Genomic DNA, 16,309 nt, shown 5'->3' with positions numbered 1-16,309 from the left:
ACATAACAGTAAGAGTGTGACAGAAAAAAACCTCAGCTCATGGTAGTCAGGAAGCAAAAAAAGAGAGGTCCCAATATCCTCTTCAAGGGCACACCCCCAATAATCTGACTTTCTTCCACTACCTACAGGTTCCACTGCCTCCCAAATAGCTCTACAAGCTAGGGACCAAGCCTTCAACACACAGGCCTTGGGAGACCATTCCTCACCTAAACTATGGCACAGCAACTGTGTTGGGGGAATGCTAACAAAATAAGTTTGAAGAGTGCGGGACTAAATCCTGTCTCCGGAAGCAGGGCTGCTCTCAGTATTGGTGAGGATAGCTGAGCAGGGATGGTGGTTCCGCTATGGGTCTTGGGGTCAGCCCTTCCTTGCTGATGTGCTGGGACCATGCAATCAGGCCTGGTTGCACCCACTCTCTCTCCCCTCTCTCATCCCCTCTGCTGTTCCTGTTCCTTTCCCATTTGGCCCTTTCTGCAGCCTTTCTCACCCTGCCAGTCCCAGCAAAGGGGAGGGAGAACTGGAAGCAGGAAGTGTAGAAGGAGCCTCTGGGGGCCCAGGCAGCTCAGTTCCAGTGGAGAAGGGGCTGTGTCCCCAGCAAACCTAGAGCTGGTCCTGGTGGCACTAGACATGGGCCCCGAAGATGGCCTATGGAGCATTGTTTCTTCATCTTCGAAAGGAAGTTTAGGTGTCCCTGAGACTCCTGAGTTCAGGATTCTACCCGCCTGTTCTCAGGAATGTCACTGTAGGGACCCCCTCAGATAAGAAAGCTGTCTGTGGGCTGTCTCCTCTGCCCAGCAGCGCTCAGGCCTGCATTGGCCATTTCATTTTCTGCAGTGGCCATGGGCCATTGTGCTTTCTTGAATCCCAGATGTGTACAAATTCAGAAGCCCAGTGAACCCTGCCACCCAGAAGTCCCTAGGCCCCTACTTCGACGGTTTTAAAGGTAACTTGCACACACAGCTTTGCTTCATCTGAAAACAGCTTCAACCTCTGGTGCATCCTGGATGGCTCAGACTTCCAGGCAATAATTCTTCCTTTGATTTTGACTTTGCAAAGAGCAAATGGGGACATAATAAAAACAAAGAAAATGAACAGTTTTTTATACTGACCCAGAAACTGTTTACTATGAACCTGGCAACAACCTAGAAATTGCATTTAATATTCATAAGCTCAGGAGGAAGTTATTACTGAAATTATTTTATAATTGAGAAAAATAGGGTACAAAGATAACTTTGCTGAGAACATTCAGTAATGGGGCTGGAATTCCAGTGCAAGTCTGTTGCCTTCCAGAGCCCTTGTGCCACCTGCTCTGTACACTGACTCTTTCCTGAGTCTTGAAAAAAAAGTTTTCAGATGTTTGATGATATGATTATGAAAGATCTTTGAAAAGAAAACCGTTGATAGTGCTGGCTTTGGTGTGTATTTGTGATTGGAGGTGCAGAATCCTGTAAAAGCACATTCCCCCCAAATTTTCTAGGGCTGCCTCTGAGGCCTTATGTTGTCTTCTCCCTCACCTACTTTTACATTGGCCACTCATTTATGAACATGGTTTATGAAACCTTTCACCTTGAAAATCGTGGCACAACCTACGAAACGCTAGAGGGCACTGTTGCTTCACGCAATGGAAGAACGGGTCTGGGGTGGGGCCGGGAAATACCTTAAAGAGCAATGCAGTCTTCAGATGAGAAACTGAGGCACAGGGAGCTTCCCTCAGTCAAGGCCACATTCTCAGGATAAAGCAGCCCAGTGCAGTCCATTTCTCTAAACTGCTCACTAGTAAGAACTGACTGCCTACCATCTGTGGAGTTCGCTGTCCTGAGTGCTCTTGAGCTAGCCCACTGCCTGGCATTTTCCATGTTTAGAGAGAATGGCATGGGGCTAGTTTTGCCCCTGGGAGTAATTAACTCTCCAGTTTTGCATTGTGGAGAAAAGAATTGGCAGTACGGTAAGAAAATATTGCATAGTGGACAAGCTAAATCACTAGGTCAATAGCAAGCAGGGAAGCCAGGACTTGCTCTAGGTTCAAGGGTTTTCTTAACCAGGAAAATCTTAAGTCAGGTTGTAGTTATTCAACGGCAGTGACTCTGGGTCAGGAAGAAACCCTAGGTTTAGATGTCAGCTCTGCCACTTTCTAGTCCTGTGGCCCCGGGGAGTCATCTCGGAGCTGTGGTTTCTTCATTTACGAAGGGAGAGTGGAGGGCTGGGGCCAGGCTTGCAGATGCAGAAGCTGAAGGCAAATTTCTTAGCTTCTTAAATCAGCCACGCCCTGCCCGGCTTCTCTGCGGTTCCCGAAGTCTCTTCAACTCACCTGTGACTTGTTCTCTCCAAGGCCGTCAGTGAAGGCAGCAGAGTAGGGTCTGGAGTCCGCTAAGTTACGATCAGCTCTGTTTCTAGAAGCCAGTCCACTTTCTGGGGTGATGAGAGGGGAGAGCAGCACCCCCACTGGGGACCATGGTGACCCCGGGTTAGGATTCCTCTCTGCAGCTGTCCCCTCACCTGGAGAGTGAGCCTCACTGCCTCTCTCCCATTGCTGTTGTGGATTGAACCTGCAAAAAGCCACAAGCCCACCCCTTGGCACACAGTTATGGAGATCATGAGACAATGGTACTGTATCAAAATGTTTTGGAAACAAAATTATCCTACATAAAAGATGATGAAAGAATAAAAACCAGTGTCTTGGGGGCTGGGATTGTGGTTTAGTGGTAGAACGCTTGCCAGAACGCTTGCCTAGCGCTTGTGAGGCACTGGGTTTGATCCCCAGTACTACATAAAACACTAAATAAACAAAACGAAGGTATTATGTCCATCCATAGCTAAAAATTAAAAAATTAAAAAACCATTGTCTTCACCTGGTAGGAAAAATATACAGTGTGTTCCACCATGACCTTGTTTCTTATTATACGAGGAAGACATTGTCTCTCAGTGAGTCCCTACCATTCTAAGCACTGAGCAGTGGCACCACATATACTAACCAGGATTGGCAATGATCATACTCATAATTGTTGTTTTTCTTTCTTTCTTTTGGTACTGGGTACTGAACTCAAGGGCATTCAACCACTGAGCCCCAGCCCCAGCCCTTTTTTAATGTATTTTATTTAGAGACCGGTTTCGCTGAGTTCCTTAGGGCCTCACTAATTTGCTGAGGCTGGCTTTGAATTCATGATCCTCCTGCCTCAGCCTCCCCAGCTGCTGGGATTATAGGCGTGTGCCAACACACTGGGCTTCATAATTGTTTTCTATGTATTTTTTCTTTTCTGCAGTGCTGGGGATTGAACCCAGGGCCCTGAGCATGTTAGACATGGGCTCTACCACTAAGCTACATCCCCAGCCCCACTGTATGGATTTTGAAATGAAGTAGAAGTTGAACTTGAAGGAGTTGATGCAATCAGTTCATTTCAGAAGAAAGTAGGCATGTTTATCAGTTAGAATTAGATATGGCTGCATATAATAAAAATCCAAGGGGCTGGGGTTGTGGTTCAGTGGCAGAGCACTTGCCTAGCATGTGTGAGGCACTGGGTTTGATTCTCAGCACCACATATAAATAAATGAATAAAATAAAGGTCCATCAATATCTAAAATATTTTTTAAAAATTCTAAATAATAGGGTCTTAAATAAGACAAAAGATATTGGTATATCATCAAGGGGGATCAAGTTTCCTCTTATTTTTGGGCTGTACCATCACCTCATAGTCCATGATGGCTGCTGAAGCTCCAGCCATGATCATCCACCTTTCAGTCATCAAGTAAGAGGAAAGGGAGAAAGGACCCATCAACTTCCTTTAAGGATTTTTCTCTTTTCCCTAAATCCATACAGGTAGAACTTTTCCTAGCACTTAGCTCCAAGAAAAGATAAAAAGTAAAATCTTTTAAGTAGGTACATTGACATCCCCCCAAAATTAAACTCAATTTTAAAGAAGAAGGGGCAAATTGTAGGCAACTAGAAGTATGCAGTGGAACCTGATTGGGAAGCTAGGAGGCAAGAGAATTAAAAGATCTTGAAGAAGAAATGGTGATTCTTGATCTGGTTCCCAAAAGCTTGCTGCCAAGAGTCCTTCATGAGTCCTGTTTGCAGCTGGGCAGCTGGGTCCAGCCCTAATGCCTTTTCAACACAACCCTCGCTCCTAAGCAGGGCTGTCTCAGCCTTAGTTTTGAATTGTTCTTCTCAATAGGCTAACCTCCTTCTTCAAGAGCCTGGGCCAAGAAGTGCCTTCCCACCTGCCTCCTCCTGTAGGCAGAATCATGGATTGTTTCATTACTCAGAGAATTAGTTGTACCCTTTATGTCACTCATGGTCGCAGCAGGAAACAATTCAACTTGCTTAAGGGCTGGGGAAGTAGTTCAGGGGTAGGGCGCATGCGTGCCAGACCTGCAGGAAGCCCTGGGTTCCCGCCTCAGCATTGAAAAAAAAAAAAAAAAAAAAAGAATTCAGCTCAGTTAAAGACTGTTGTGAAAAGACAGTAAGTGGGCCCCTTTTGCACAGTTCTGATATGCTTGATCCCAGTCCCCTAGAGAAATGGTTAGAATTTCAGATACCTTGATATATTAGCTGTGAGTATAATTTACATTACAGATCATTGTGAGTATATCAATTGACAGTCAAATTTCTCCGCTAGTTCTTCAGTCACTGACAGTGTGATGGGCTGATGGATCTGACTCCATGGGAATGTTATAGGCCAGACTCTAGGGGAAATGACTGGACAGACTCCATTTTACTCTGAGACTCCATGTTATGTAGGAAATAAGCTTCTCCCATGGGAACACCCCTTCTCTGTACCCATCATGGGTTGCTTAGTGTGACATGTTTAGCAATGCAAAATGACAATTCTTATGGAATGAAAAATTGCTCTCTTTTGATTCCTATTGCTCCTAAACAATGTACCATGTGAACAGTGATTGTGTGGATGTTAGTAACCATTCTTTAGTTTGTACCTGGGTAAGGGTCATTTTGACCCACTTCCCCCTCTGCTGATATTGCATGATGTTAGTTTGTAATTTCGAATCATAGCAACAGACACTTATGATTGATGTGATTTTTGGTATAAGAACCCCTACAACCCCGTGGTCAGGGCTGTTCTCCCAATAGTCATTTTTGGGGCATTGTGTGAGAAAGTCAGCCAACCGGCTTAATAAAGACTCTCAAATTTGGACTTCTCAGTGGTGATTGGTCTGTTCTTGAGTTGTGCCCCATAGCAACAGACGTACAGTGTGACCCACATCCCTCTTTTTTGAAATCGGTCAGTCACGGGTGCCTGGGCACCTGTTAGTTCAGTTCATCCACCGGCAGCAATGTGTGTATTTGTGTCACCTCCTTGACTCCCAGCGATCAACCCATGTGACATTGTACAAAAATAGATAATTGAAAGAGGGAACTGGCCAAGAAAGATAAAAATGTGCAAAGAAATGAAGGGTGATGGTGCTGGAAGTGACATTCAAATGGGACACACATGGAGTTAGAGAAGAAGGAGCTGGCCGTGGGAATGTGGGGATGCCGCAGTGTCCGGACACTGGAGATGCAGCTAGAGGAGCGTGGTGTCTATGAACTTATCCAAACAGATGAAGAAAGTGTGACCAAAAGCCTGAAAATGTCCCCAGAGGAAATGACACCAACCCCAGACCACACCACGGGAACTCTTGGAGATGTCTTGTGACACTGGCAGTAAAAAGGCTAACGTGGGAAAGATGATCTAAATGTGAGAACAATTTACCAAGACACAGAAGAGACGCTCACTCTGTATCCAAAGTCACCACAGGCAGGAGGAGGCCAGCTGTTCTGGAGACTTTTGCTGAGACTTTTACAGAGAAAATACTTTAATTCTCAACATTTCTGATATTTTAAAATTAGCATATTCTGTGTTTGGTTTTTTTGTTTTTTTTGGTTTTTTTGGCACTTTTACTGACAGTAAGACAGTTTCAATGTTTTGATAAACATTTTGAGAAGTCACAGAACAATAGTAATTTCCCCCATGGAGGATTAAGACTGTCTTGCCTGGTTTCATTTTTGCAGTCCCATACGACTGTGCCTATCTCTGTATCTGCAGAGACACTGGCACCATTTGGCAAGATGATAGGGGATGTTAGCCATGGCAAGAAGTCCCCTGGAGGGCAGAAGGACCCGAGCAAACAATACTACTGGGGTCATGCTGCAGGTCCACAGCAAGGGATCCCTGGGTGGAGACACAGCCCTAGACGGAAGATGCCACCCGGAGCTCTGAGCCGACCGAGAGGAACTATCCCAACACCTGCCTGTCCACCCTCCTGGCTCTTGCAGGTGCTTCGCCCTGGAAAACCCTCCCTGTAACTAGCAGCAGTAGGTCCAGGCAATGTAGTCTGGTCAGTCTCCCAGGGAGCAGGAGAGGTGGAGGTGGGTGGGGCCCGGATGGAGGCCCAAACACACTTCACAGGGTACTGTCATGTACCTGTCTGTGACCTGCAGTGAGGACAAAGCCGTCCGCATCTGTGATTGCCATTGCAAAGACAAAGGGAACAGGGATCGAATCTGGGGTTTCCATCTTGTCAACTCAGAGCTCTTTCTAGCATTCCCTTGGTGCTTCTGGCCACAGAGTGAAAGAGCTAGAGATCAACGGGCAAGGGGAAAGGCAAGTAAACCTCTTTTTCTGTTCCCTGGATGTGTGTGTGTGTGTGTGTGTGTGTGTGTGTTTTCAGTTTTTCTTTCTTTTTTTTTTTTGACCTGGGGATTGAACCCAGGGGTGCTTATCCACGGAGTCACATCTCCAATCCTTTTTATGTTTCATATTGAGACAGGGTTTCGCTAAATTACTGAGGCTGGCTTTGAACCCATGATCCTCCTGTCTCAGCTTCCCAAGCTGCTGGGATCACAGGTGTGCACCACCACACCCAATCGGTTTTTTTTTTTTTTTTTTTTTTTCCTGTTTTAAAGTACAAGCACATGTTCCAGATGTCACCAATGACCATTTTCTAGAACGGCCTCTGGATTTTTAGTACTTAATCTCACAGAACCTATCTCTCAACGTTTTCCATCTAGTATTCATAAGGAAAATTTCTACCGATAGTCCCCAAGACTCCATAGATTTTAAGATGGGAAAGTCCAAATTACATTCCAAATACAGTTGATAGGATGGCAGGGCAGGCGTGAGTACACCTCTCTCAGATGTCACTGAGGAGAAAACATATTGCATGCCATCAGGTTTTAAAAGTGCAATCCTTTCTGACACAATTGTTCCCTCAAGGTATAGAAGGGGTGTATGTATGTGTGTGTGTGTGTGTGTGAGAGAGAGAAAGAGAGAGAGAGAGGAAGGGAGGGAGAGAGAGAGGAAGGGAGGGAGAGAGAGAGGGAGGGAGGGAGTGAAGGAGAGTTACATTTTCGCACGTCTACTGGAAATTTGGGGCATTTGTACACCAACACTTGCCAGTTAAGTAGGGAAGACGCAGTTTTTCTGCAGAACACCTGGTTTCTATGCACGGCTGGCTATTAGGAGAGGGCTCTTAACTCTGTTGCTCTAGGTCTGTCTCAGGGATGATCCTCTCCCTCTGGGAGCCCCCAGTCCTTGAGGGCTCCCCACGAAGCCTGTCTTGTTACCTGCGTGATCTGCATTCTCTTCTGCTCCCACCGGTGTGTTCTCTCACCAGCTGCTGCAACACAACACGTCCAAGGCCAAGATGATCCTGCAGGGAGGCAGGGAACATTTGCCCCAGGCTGACTGCCCTCTCTCCAGGCTGAAGTGCTTGCACAGGACCCGCAAAGAAAACACCTCAGAACACGTGCCCAGAGCCAATGAAAATCCCCAGACTCTAGGCCACCCCCGCAATCCTGCAATCCTGCAATCCTGCAACCCAGGAATAAAAAATAACTCTCTTCTTTGTTCAGGAAGCAGTTTGACTCTCTCATGGTTGATGCTTTGTGTCCCCTCTGCTTGAGCCTGGAGTCCCAGTAAAGAGACTTTGTCCTTTCACAGTTGTGCCTTTAACTGATTCTTCTGATGGAGAACACCAACCCACCAAGCCAGTGACAATGAGATGTGTGGAGAGTGCCCAGGGTGACATCCTCCCCAGCTGAACCTGGTTTTGCAGTTCCCTAATGGCCCTGGCTAGTGAGCTTTCTGTTGCTGCAACAAATACCTGAGAACAACTTAGAGGAGGAAAGATGTATTTTGGCCCATGGTTTCAGAGGTTTTGGTGACTATGGTTGGCTGGCTCCATTGGACCAGGAACAAGAAATATCTCCCACTCCCACCAGCGCGGGACCTCAGTGAACTACTTCCTCTGACCATGCCCCACCCTCTCCAGTTCCTGCCACCTCCCAGTAGTCCATTCAGCTATCAATGGCTTGATCCACTGGTGAGGTCACAGCCCTCCCAATCTGATCACTTCCCGTAAGCCCCATGGCTTCACTGGAGATGGAGGCTTTGGGGCTCACTTCATAGCCAAACCACAACAGGTCCACATATGGCTTTCCTCTCCCCTTCAGGTTAGAACACTGGAGATTTCTGTTCCTAAAAGAAACCCTATGCAGAGGTTTGCACTCAAGGTTGACTTGTTTCTTACGGAAACAAAAACCTGTAACTTTGAACTGCTGACCTTCAGCGTTTCTGTGGGACATGGCAATGCAGGCTTTTCTCTTTTAGTGTCCAAAATGAAAGTTATTAAAGAATTTTGCTGGGAAATCATGGCAATGTGTTTTACTTAGTTTATGGATTAATGGACTATGGTCTGTTTGCTAACTGAACTTGAAATGTGGTCTTTTGCCTTAGGAACCATGCTAGAAACAAAAGCTCAGAGTTGAGTATCGCGCTCCCCGCCCGCAGAGAGACACGACACCTGGTTCTTTTCAGCCTTTTTATTGCGCGCACCCCCATCTTCTCAGTTCTTTCTTTGTTCTCTTTCTTTGTTCTCCCTTTCGAGGAACTTACACTCCAATATATGCATTACCGTAACCAATCAGCATTAGAGCACGAGGGGAGAGCATGAACAGATACAGGCAGTAAAATGCAGACATGCAGTGATCATGCACTGTCCACGAGGGAACTCAACCAATCCCTGGAACTTCCTCAAAATAATGTCAGTTGTTTGTGCAAAAGTTAACTGCTCTGGCTCACTGCCAGGCGCCATCTTAGCCTTACCTAGGGCCAGGGGTCCCGGGCACCCCGACAGTTGAGGAAACCAAATAAAAACCAGCAAAGGCCAGGCATGGTGGTGCAGGCCTGTAATCTCAGCGACTTGGGAGGCTGAGGCAGGAGGTTCACAAGTTCAAAACCAGCCTCAGCAAAAGTGAGGCACTAAGCAATTCAGGAAAGCCAGTCTCTAAATAAAATACAAAATAAGGCTGGGGGTGTGGCTCAGTGGTTGAGTGCCCCTGAGTTCAATCCCCAGTACCCGGGAGCCCGGAGCCCAGCCCTGCGCTCGGCTCGCCTCGCGGCGGGCGCCCTCGTCGCCAGCGGCGCACCATGGACGGGTTGCCCGGTCGGGCGTTGGGGGCCGCCTGCCTTCTGCTCCTGGTGGCGGGCTGGCTGGGGCCCGAGGCCTGGGGCTCCCCCACGCCCCCGCCGTCGCCCGCTGCGCCGCCGCCGCCCCCGCCGCCCGGAGCTCCAGGCGCCTCGCAGGACACCTGTACGTCGTGCGGCGGCTTCCGGCGGCCTGAAGAGCTGGGCCGGGTGGACGGCGACTTCCTGGAGGCGGTGAAGCGGCACATCTTGAACCGCCTGCAGTTGCGGGGCCGACCCAACATCACGCACGCCGTGCCTAAGGCCGCCATGGTCACGGCCCTGCGCAAGCTGCACGCTGGCAAGGTGCGCGAGGACGGCCGCGTGGAGATCCCACACCTCGACGGCCATGCTAGCCCCGGCGTCGACGGCCAGGAGCGCGTCTCCGAAATCATCAGCTTTGCGGAGACAGATGGCCTCGCCTCCTCCCGGGTTCGCTTGTACTTTTTCGTTTCCAACGAAGGCAACCAGAACCTGTTTGTGGTGCAGGCCAGCCTGTGGCTTTACCTGAAACTTCTGCCCTATGTGCTGGAGAAGGGTAGTCGGCGGAAGGTGCGGGTCAAGGTGTACTTCCAGGAGCAGGGCCATGGCGACAGGTGGAATGTGGTGGAGAAGAAGGTGGACCTCAAGCGTAGTGGCTGGCATACCTTTCCGCTCACAGAGGCCCTCCAGGCCTTGTTCGAGCGGGGTGAACGTCGACTTAACCTGGATGTGCAGTGCGATAGCTGCCAGGAGCTGGCCGTGGTGCCGGTGTTCGTGGACCCCGGTGAGGAGTCACACCGGCCCTTTGTGGTGGTGCAGGCTCGGCTGGGCGACAACAGGCATCGCATCCGGAAGCGGGGCCTGGAGTGTGATGGCCGGACCAACCTCTGTTGCAGGCAACAGTTCTTCATCGACTTCCGGCTCATCGGCTGGAATGACTGGATCATTGCGCCCACTGGCTACTACGGGAACTACTGCGAGGGCAGCTGCCCGGCTTACCTGGCCGGGGTCCCCGGCTCCGCCTCCTCCTTCCACACTGCTGTGGTGAACAGTACCGCATGCGGGGCCTGAACCCCGGCCCCGTGAACTCCTGCTGCATCCCCACCAAGCTGAGCTCCATGTCCATGCTCTACTTTGATGACGAGTACAACATCGTCAAGCGGGACGTGCCCAACATGATAGTAGAGGAGTGTGGCTGCGCCTGATGGCAGAGGGCAGGGGCGCAGCGGCAGTGGGGTGTGGACGACAGTCCCCAGTGGGCTTCTTCCAGCCCCTGCGGGGACAGGAGGTGCCTGGTGGGCTGAGCACGGTCGTTCCGTTGGGCTGCAGAGAGAGTGCCAGGGTGAAGCCTGAAAGAATTTCCTACTACTTCATAGAGCAACCAGTCAAAACCAGAGGGAGAGCCCTCAGCTGACATGAGAGACTTTCAAATGCACACGTAGACACGCACAGCCAGACGCATCCTGCCACCCACACAGCAGCCTCCAGGATACCAGCAAATGGATGCGGTGACAAATGGCAGCTTAGCTACCAATGCCTGTCAGTTGAAGAGAATGGGGTGAGCAGCCACCATTCCCACCAGCTGGCCGGGCCACTCTGAATCGCGCCTTCTGAGCACACATAAAAGCACAAAGACAGAGACAGGGAGAGAGAGAGAGAAAGAGAGAGAGAGAGAGAAAGAGAGTGCCATGGAGAAGGAAAGCAGGGTGGAGAGTGTGCAGGCAGGCCGCATGTCCCCCTGGGCCATGCCAGGCCTGCTCTGCCACTGCAGCTCCTGGCGCAGACGTGTCCACTTCTCCCCACCTGGCATTCTCCATGCTGCGAGACCAGGGAACTGTCCTTCCACACCCTTGTAGAGGGAAGGAGGCCCAGGAAGGACACCAACTGTCAGAGACTGGAGCAGGGGCAGTGACCGTTCTACTCTTCGTCACTCGGGTCCCTGACATGACTTATGTGTGTGTGTGTGTTTGTGGGGTGGGGCGGGTGGGAGAGGAGAGGGGTCTTAATTTGATGCTTTAACTGATCTCCAACAGTTGACAGGTCATTTGTGCCAGTTGTAGAACTGAAAAGACTTTCCTATCAGGTATGACCTTTTACGTGAAAAATCGAATTGTTCAAAATGAGAAGAAGAAAAGTTGCAATCGGTGCCCTTCCCTGGGGACATTCCTCTGGGACTGGTTGGGGGAGGGTGGGAATGACCACTAGGCAAGGGGGTGAGCCCAGAGGAGGCAATGGGGAGTGGAGGCATTCTGGAAATGCTGGTTGGGGGGGCTCCCTCAGCACAGGGTGGGGGAAGGGAGCCGCTCCGCTGGCCTTGGAGAGATGGGGAAGGCTTTCACTGCTTTGCAGAAGTTGCCTGTGTGGGTGGGCCCTGGCCACCGGGGCAGCCATGGACATGGCACCTGCCCACTCACCCGCCTGCCCCGCATAGCACTTGCCAACCTGCCTGAACGCACATGATATAGCACTTGCCGATCTGCGCGTGTCCAGAAGTGGCCCTGGGAAGAGCGCTGAAGTCGCTCTCCTTCTAGATGTCCAAGTGCCACGCGAACTATGCAATTTAAAGGGTCGACCCACACTAGATGAAACTGGACTCGTATGACTCTTTTTATATTTTTTTATACTTGAAATGAAATCCTTTGCTTCTTTTTTAAGCGAATGATTGCTTTTAATGTTTGCACTGATTTAGTTGCATGGTTAGTCAGAAACTGCCATTTGAAAAAAGAAGTTATTTTTATAGCAGCAAAAAAAATGAATACAGTTAAATGTATTATACATAATTTTGGAACCAAAGAGGCCAACAGATCAGTTTTAATTTTTATTAGAATGGTGAGGCCATCTTCTATGAGGTGGACGTTCTGAACAATCCCTTGAGTGGCCTGCCAATGTTTCAGGGTATAAATGGATTTTGTTTATTCAGTTCAATGTGTCTTTTCTATCCTTACACACCCAGAAGGTAGAGTAAAAATGACTGGTAGAATGCAGGTGTGTACCCTTAAATCCTCATCTTTATGTTTATTTAATAAAGCTCCCCTTAGGTTCTGTTTCATAATAATTTAAAACCAAACAATTTCCCCATAGACTGGCTGTTAAAATATTTTACGTTTGTGTACAGTTTAAGAAAATAAACGATTGAGTGCCACGGAAAAAAAAAAAAAAAAAAAAAAAATCCCCAGTACCCAAAACCAAAACAAACAAACAAACAAAAATGGTCAAAGGACCCTCATTGCATTTTATTATTGCTTTTCCGGCCACATTCCTCTTCTAGTTTAGAGGTGTCTTAACGGCTCAGGAAAGCATCTACTGGGATGGAAACATCAGCACCCCAGGTGGAGCCATGTTGAATGAATGTTCAAATGGCATTCAAATGCATGGAAACCTCTCTCTCAGCACATAGCTAGGTATCTTGCACATAGTAGGTATTCAGTAAGCATGAACAGAAATAATGGGATTGAATTGAGCACGCATCTGAATTGATACCATATGGTTTAGTGCCACCAGCACTAAAATCCTTCATGCAAATCAAAGCAGATGTGGTGCCAAGTTCAATTATTGCTCAACCCCTTGTAAGGATCTGAAGATAAAGAGAAGCATCTTGATGTATTTGTGCAAGAAATCTACATTGGCAGCAACTGTAGCAAGTGCAAATTTTTATCTTAAAAATCAATGTCCCTGGCCTGCAGAAAATAAATTGGACCAATTTTTTATTTTTTTAGCACCAAAGACAAAGGCTCTATTATATTGAAAGGTCCTTGTTATTCAAGTTATTTAAGGGAAACATAACTGAAAATACAACTTCATCTTGTATAAATCAGAGTGATTTGACACTAGTTTTTTTTTTTTTGTTTTTTTTTTTAAGGATAAGGTATTTTTTGTCTTCATTATCAGAGTATCTGTGTTGCCAGTGCTTGTCAAAGAGACCGTTATTTGCAGAAATGTCACTGGGTTGGCTTTCAAGAAGAAGTGAGGAAGATTTCTGAAAGAAAGATCTGACCCTGGTTGGGAAAGGATCACCTCTGAAAAGCACATTTCCAATTATCCTTCCTTCAATAGGGCCTGATTCTCCTGGTCTGTAAAATGAATGGTTGGTCACAAAATCATTTTTAATGATCCTCCTTCTAATTCTAATTTTTCATAATTCTTTGCTCCCCCTGCCCCCCCAGGGGAAATTGATAGGTAACAGACAAACATAAGCGGTGGGAACATGAGGTTAAGGGGATAATTCTATAAGGGGGGCCCAGTGTACTGACTCCCCAAACCCACATGCTTTCTTATCTTTCTTTTGGTACCAGGGATTGAACCCAGGGGCACTTAACCACTGAGACACATCTCCAGCCCCCTTTAGTTTTAATTTTGAGACAGGGTCTCAGTAAGTTGCCTAGGACCTTGCTAAGTGGCTGAGACTGGCTTTGAACTTGCAATCCTCCTGCCTCAGCCTCCCAAGCCTCTGGGATTATAGGTGTGCACCAAGGCACTTGGGTTCCACATGTTTTTTTTTTTTTTTTTTTTTTTTTTTTTTTTGCGGTGCTGGGGATTTAACCCAGGGTCTTGGGCTTGCGAGGCAAGTACTCTACCAACTGAGCTATCTCCCCAACTCAACACATGCTTTCTTTTAAAAAAACAATTTACCCTCAGCCATGCCTGGCTTCAGTCATAGGATGAGCTACATTCCTCAACAATCTGTCATCTGCAGGAGACATGCAGGCTCAAAAGGCTCCTCCCTGTGGATAAGAAGAACAAATTACCTGGGAGGAGGGGAGTTCTGTGAACTTTACACAGACCAGATCCCAGAACTTGGGGAGATAGGATAATTAGAAGCAAAGTCTCCTAACTGTAAAATCGATAGAAAAAAGTTTCAATTAGAACCAGCCTGTGCAGACCAAAGTGACTTAGAGTTGTCTTTGATCTTTAGCATGTCACTATAATAGTAAAATTTCCCCTCCATGGGGTAAGACCATGCACAGTGGGGACTTGAAAGTTTGATGCAATCCTGCTGTCAGTCAAAAGTCAAGAGTGAACCTGGGTGGGACTCTCTGGAAATTTCCCTGAGACACCCAATAAAACTGGAAGGCAGGAGGGCCTGTACTGTTCCTCTCCTTTTTGAGAGGCTCCCTCTCTCCCTTGAGAGTGTCTCCTTTTCCCCCTTTCCTATGCCTTCTAATTAACTCACACCTGCCACTCTGAGCGACCATGTCTGAAGTTTTTCCAGGGTGATAGCAAGAATCAGTAATCAAGGACCTCTGTGGCTGCCTTAGCTTCTTGCTCTGTAACGAAACAAGGAGCATTTGGTCAGATAACAGCAAATGATACATATAGCTTAGTTTTTTGTCGTTCTCAAAGGCGAGTATGTAGTGGGGAGGAGAAACTCAGAATAACATTTAATCCAATGTCCAGGTATCTTGTGACCCAATCAAGTAGGCATAAAATTAACCATCATAGCAAAGTATCAATTGTCTTCAAATTGTCACAAGGATGTAAAGATTGTTTTTACTAAAACACTGACTCTTCATTTAGGCCTGCAGATGTATAAAAGCTGGCATCTCTGCCTCCATTTTGCAAGGGTCAACTTTGCTCTGAGTCAGTCACTTTATATTACAGGAACAACAGGTCTGATTTAAAAATATCTGTGACAAGGACTCTTGACCAATCCTGAGATAATGCTCCACTAGACCACAGTTTCACCAAGACTGCTTGACTGTGCGTACTTCCGGTACCCTTTACCTACCTCTCCTCTGAGAGCTCATGTCGGCACCCTGCTGATAGGCGTGGAAACTCTGGTTCCCTTGTCTTCCAGGGTAACCATACCGATTCCTGCTTTTTTGCCATTACTTTTCCATTTGGTTTTTAGAGTGAGTGGTTGGATCTGATTTGTTGGAACCACTGGCCTAGGATTCCATTAAAGAAGCAAGCAATATACTCAGAGTCTGGTTCTCAATCAACAAGAAGCCAACCAAGTTTCATTTCCCAAGGAAGAAGACTATGAGTGGTTCTAGGAACCAATTCAGTTCAGAGTTAATGGAGTCATTAGGTGCCAGGCATACTCTGAGTGTAAGATGAAATGAAATTATGTCCCAGAGGCTCGGGAGGCTGAAGCAGGAGGATCTAGAGTTCAAAACCAGCCTCAGCAAAGGCGAGGCGCTCAGCAACTCAGTGAGACCCTGTATCTAAATAAAATACAAATAAAAAAAAAAGGACTGGGGATGTGGCTCAGTGGTCGAGTACCCCTGAGCCCTGAGTTCAATCCCTGGTACCCCCCACAAACAACAACAAACAAACAAAAACTAAATTATTTTCTTGACTGTGCTTTGAAAATCAAAGGAGATGGTATAATTAACCAGCATATGGTTCTTCCCATGGAGAACAAAATCCCACAAAACTAAGCCTGCAGGTGGTCCTCATGGTGGAGTGAGGGGTGGCAGGCTCTACTGGGGGTCGGGGGCCAGTCCCTGGGGCGGAAGGGGGAAGAGATTTAACCTAGAAACATCAGTTGATCCTGCCTGTGCTCAGCCTGCAAACCAGCTCAGGAGCACTGTGGGTGGCAGGCAGCCAGGCAATTAGTGTTTTGTGAGAAGAAAGAGATCAGGAATGGAACAGGCCCTGCTGGCCTCCTGAGACCCAGTGAGCCAGCCCAGGGCCCAAAGCGCCCACCCAATCCAAGTCTGTAGGATCTTGACTAAAAACACATTTCCTTTTCAAATTACGTAGCGACCATGAAACCATTTTCCAAGAGCCCCTCCTCCATGCTGGGTTCTCGCCCAAACTCCAAGGAGCAGCCTAATGGCTCTCAATCCCTGTCCCTGGGCAGGTTGAAGAAGCTAGCAAAGGCCTCAAGTCATGTCAGCAGCTGGAGCTGGAGTCCAGTGGGGCCT

At 47.8% G+C, this 16,309-nt stretch overlaps 1 protein-coding gene across 1 annotated transcript; it reads left to right on the top strand.

Moving 5' to 3' along the window:
• The first annotated feature begins 9,386 nt into the window (after window positions 1-9,386).
• On the top strand, window positions 9,387-12,582 carry LOC124968818 (inhibin beta B chain-like). Its single transcript, XM_047531620.1, is given in 2 exon segments — window positions 9,387-10,488; window positions 10,491-12,582. Coding segments are annotated over 2 exon segments (1,221 nt in total). The 5' UTR covers window positions 9,387-9,422; the 3' UTR covers window positions 10,646-12,582.
• The last annotated feature ends 3,727 nt before the right edge of the window (window positions 12,583-16,309 follow it).

Source organism: Sciurus carolinensis, chromosome 17 (genome assembly GCF_902686445.1).
Source record: "Sciurus carolinensis chromosome 17, mSciCar1.2, whole genome shotgun sequence".
NCBI lineage: Eukaryota > Metazoa > Chordata > Mammalia > Rodentia > Sciuridae > Sciurus > Sciurus carolinensis.
The sequence above is the reverse complement of the archived record's forward strand: the minus strand, read 5'-3'. Positions and strand labels throughout refer to the sequence as shown.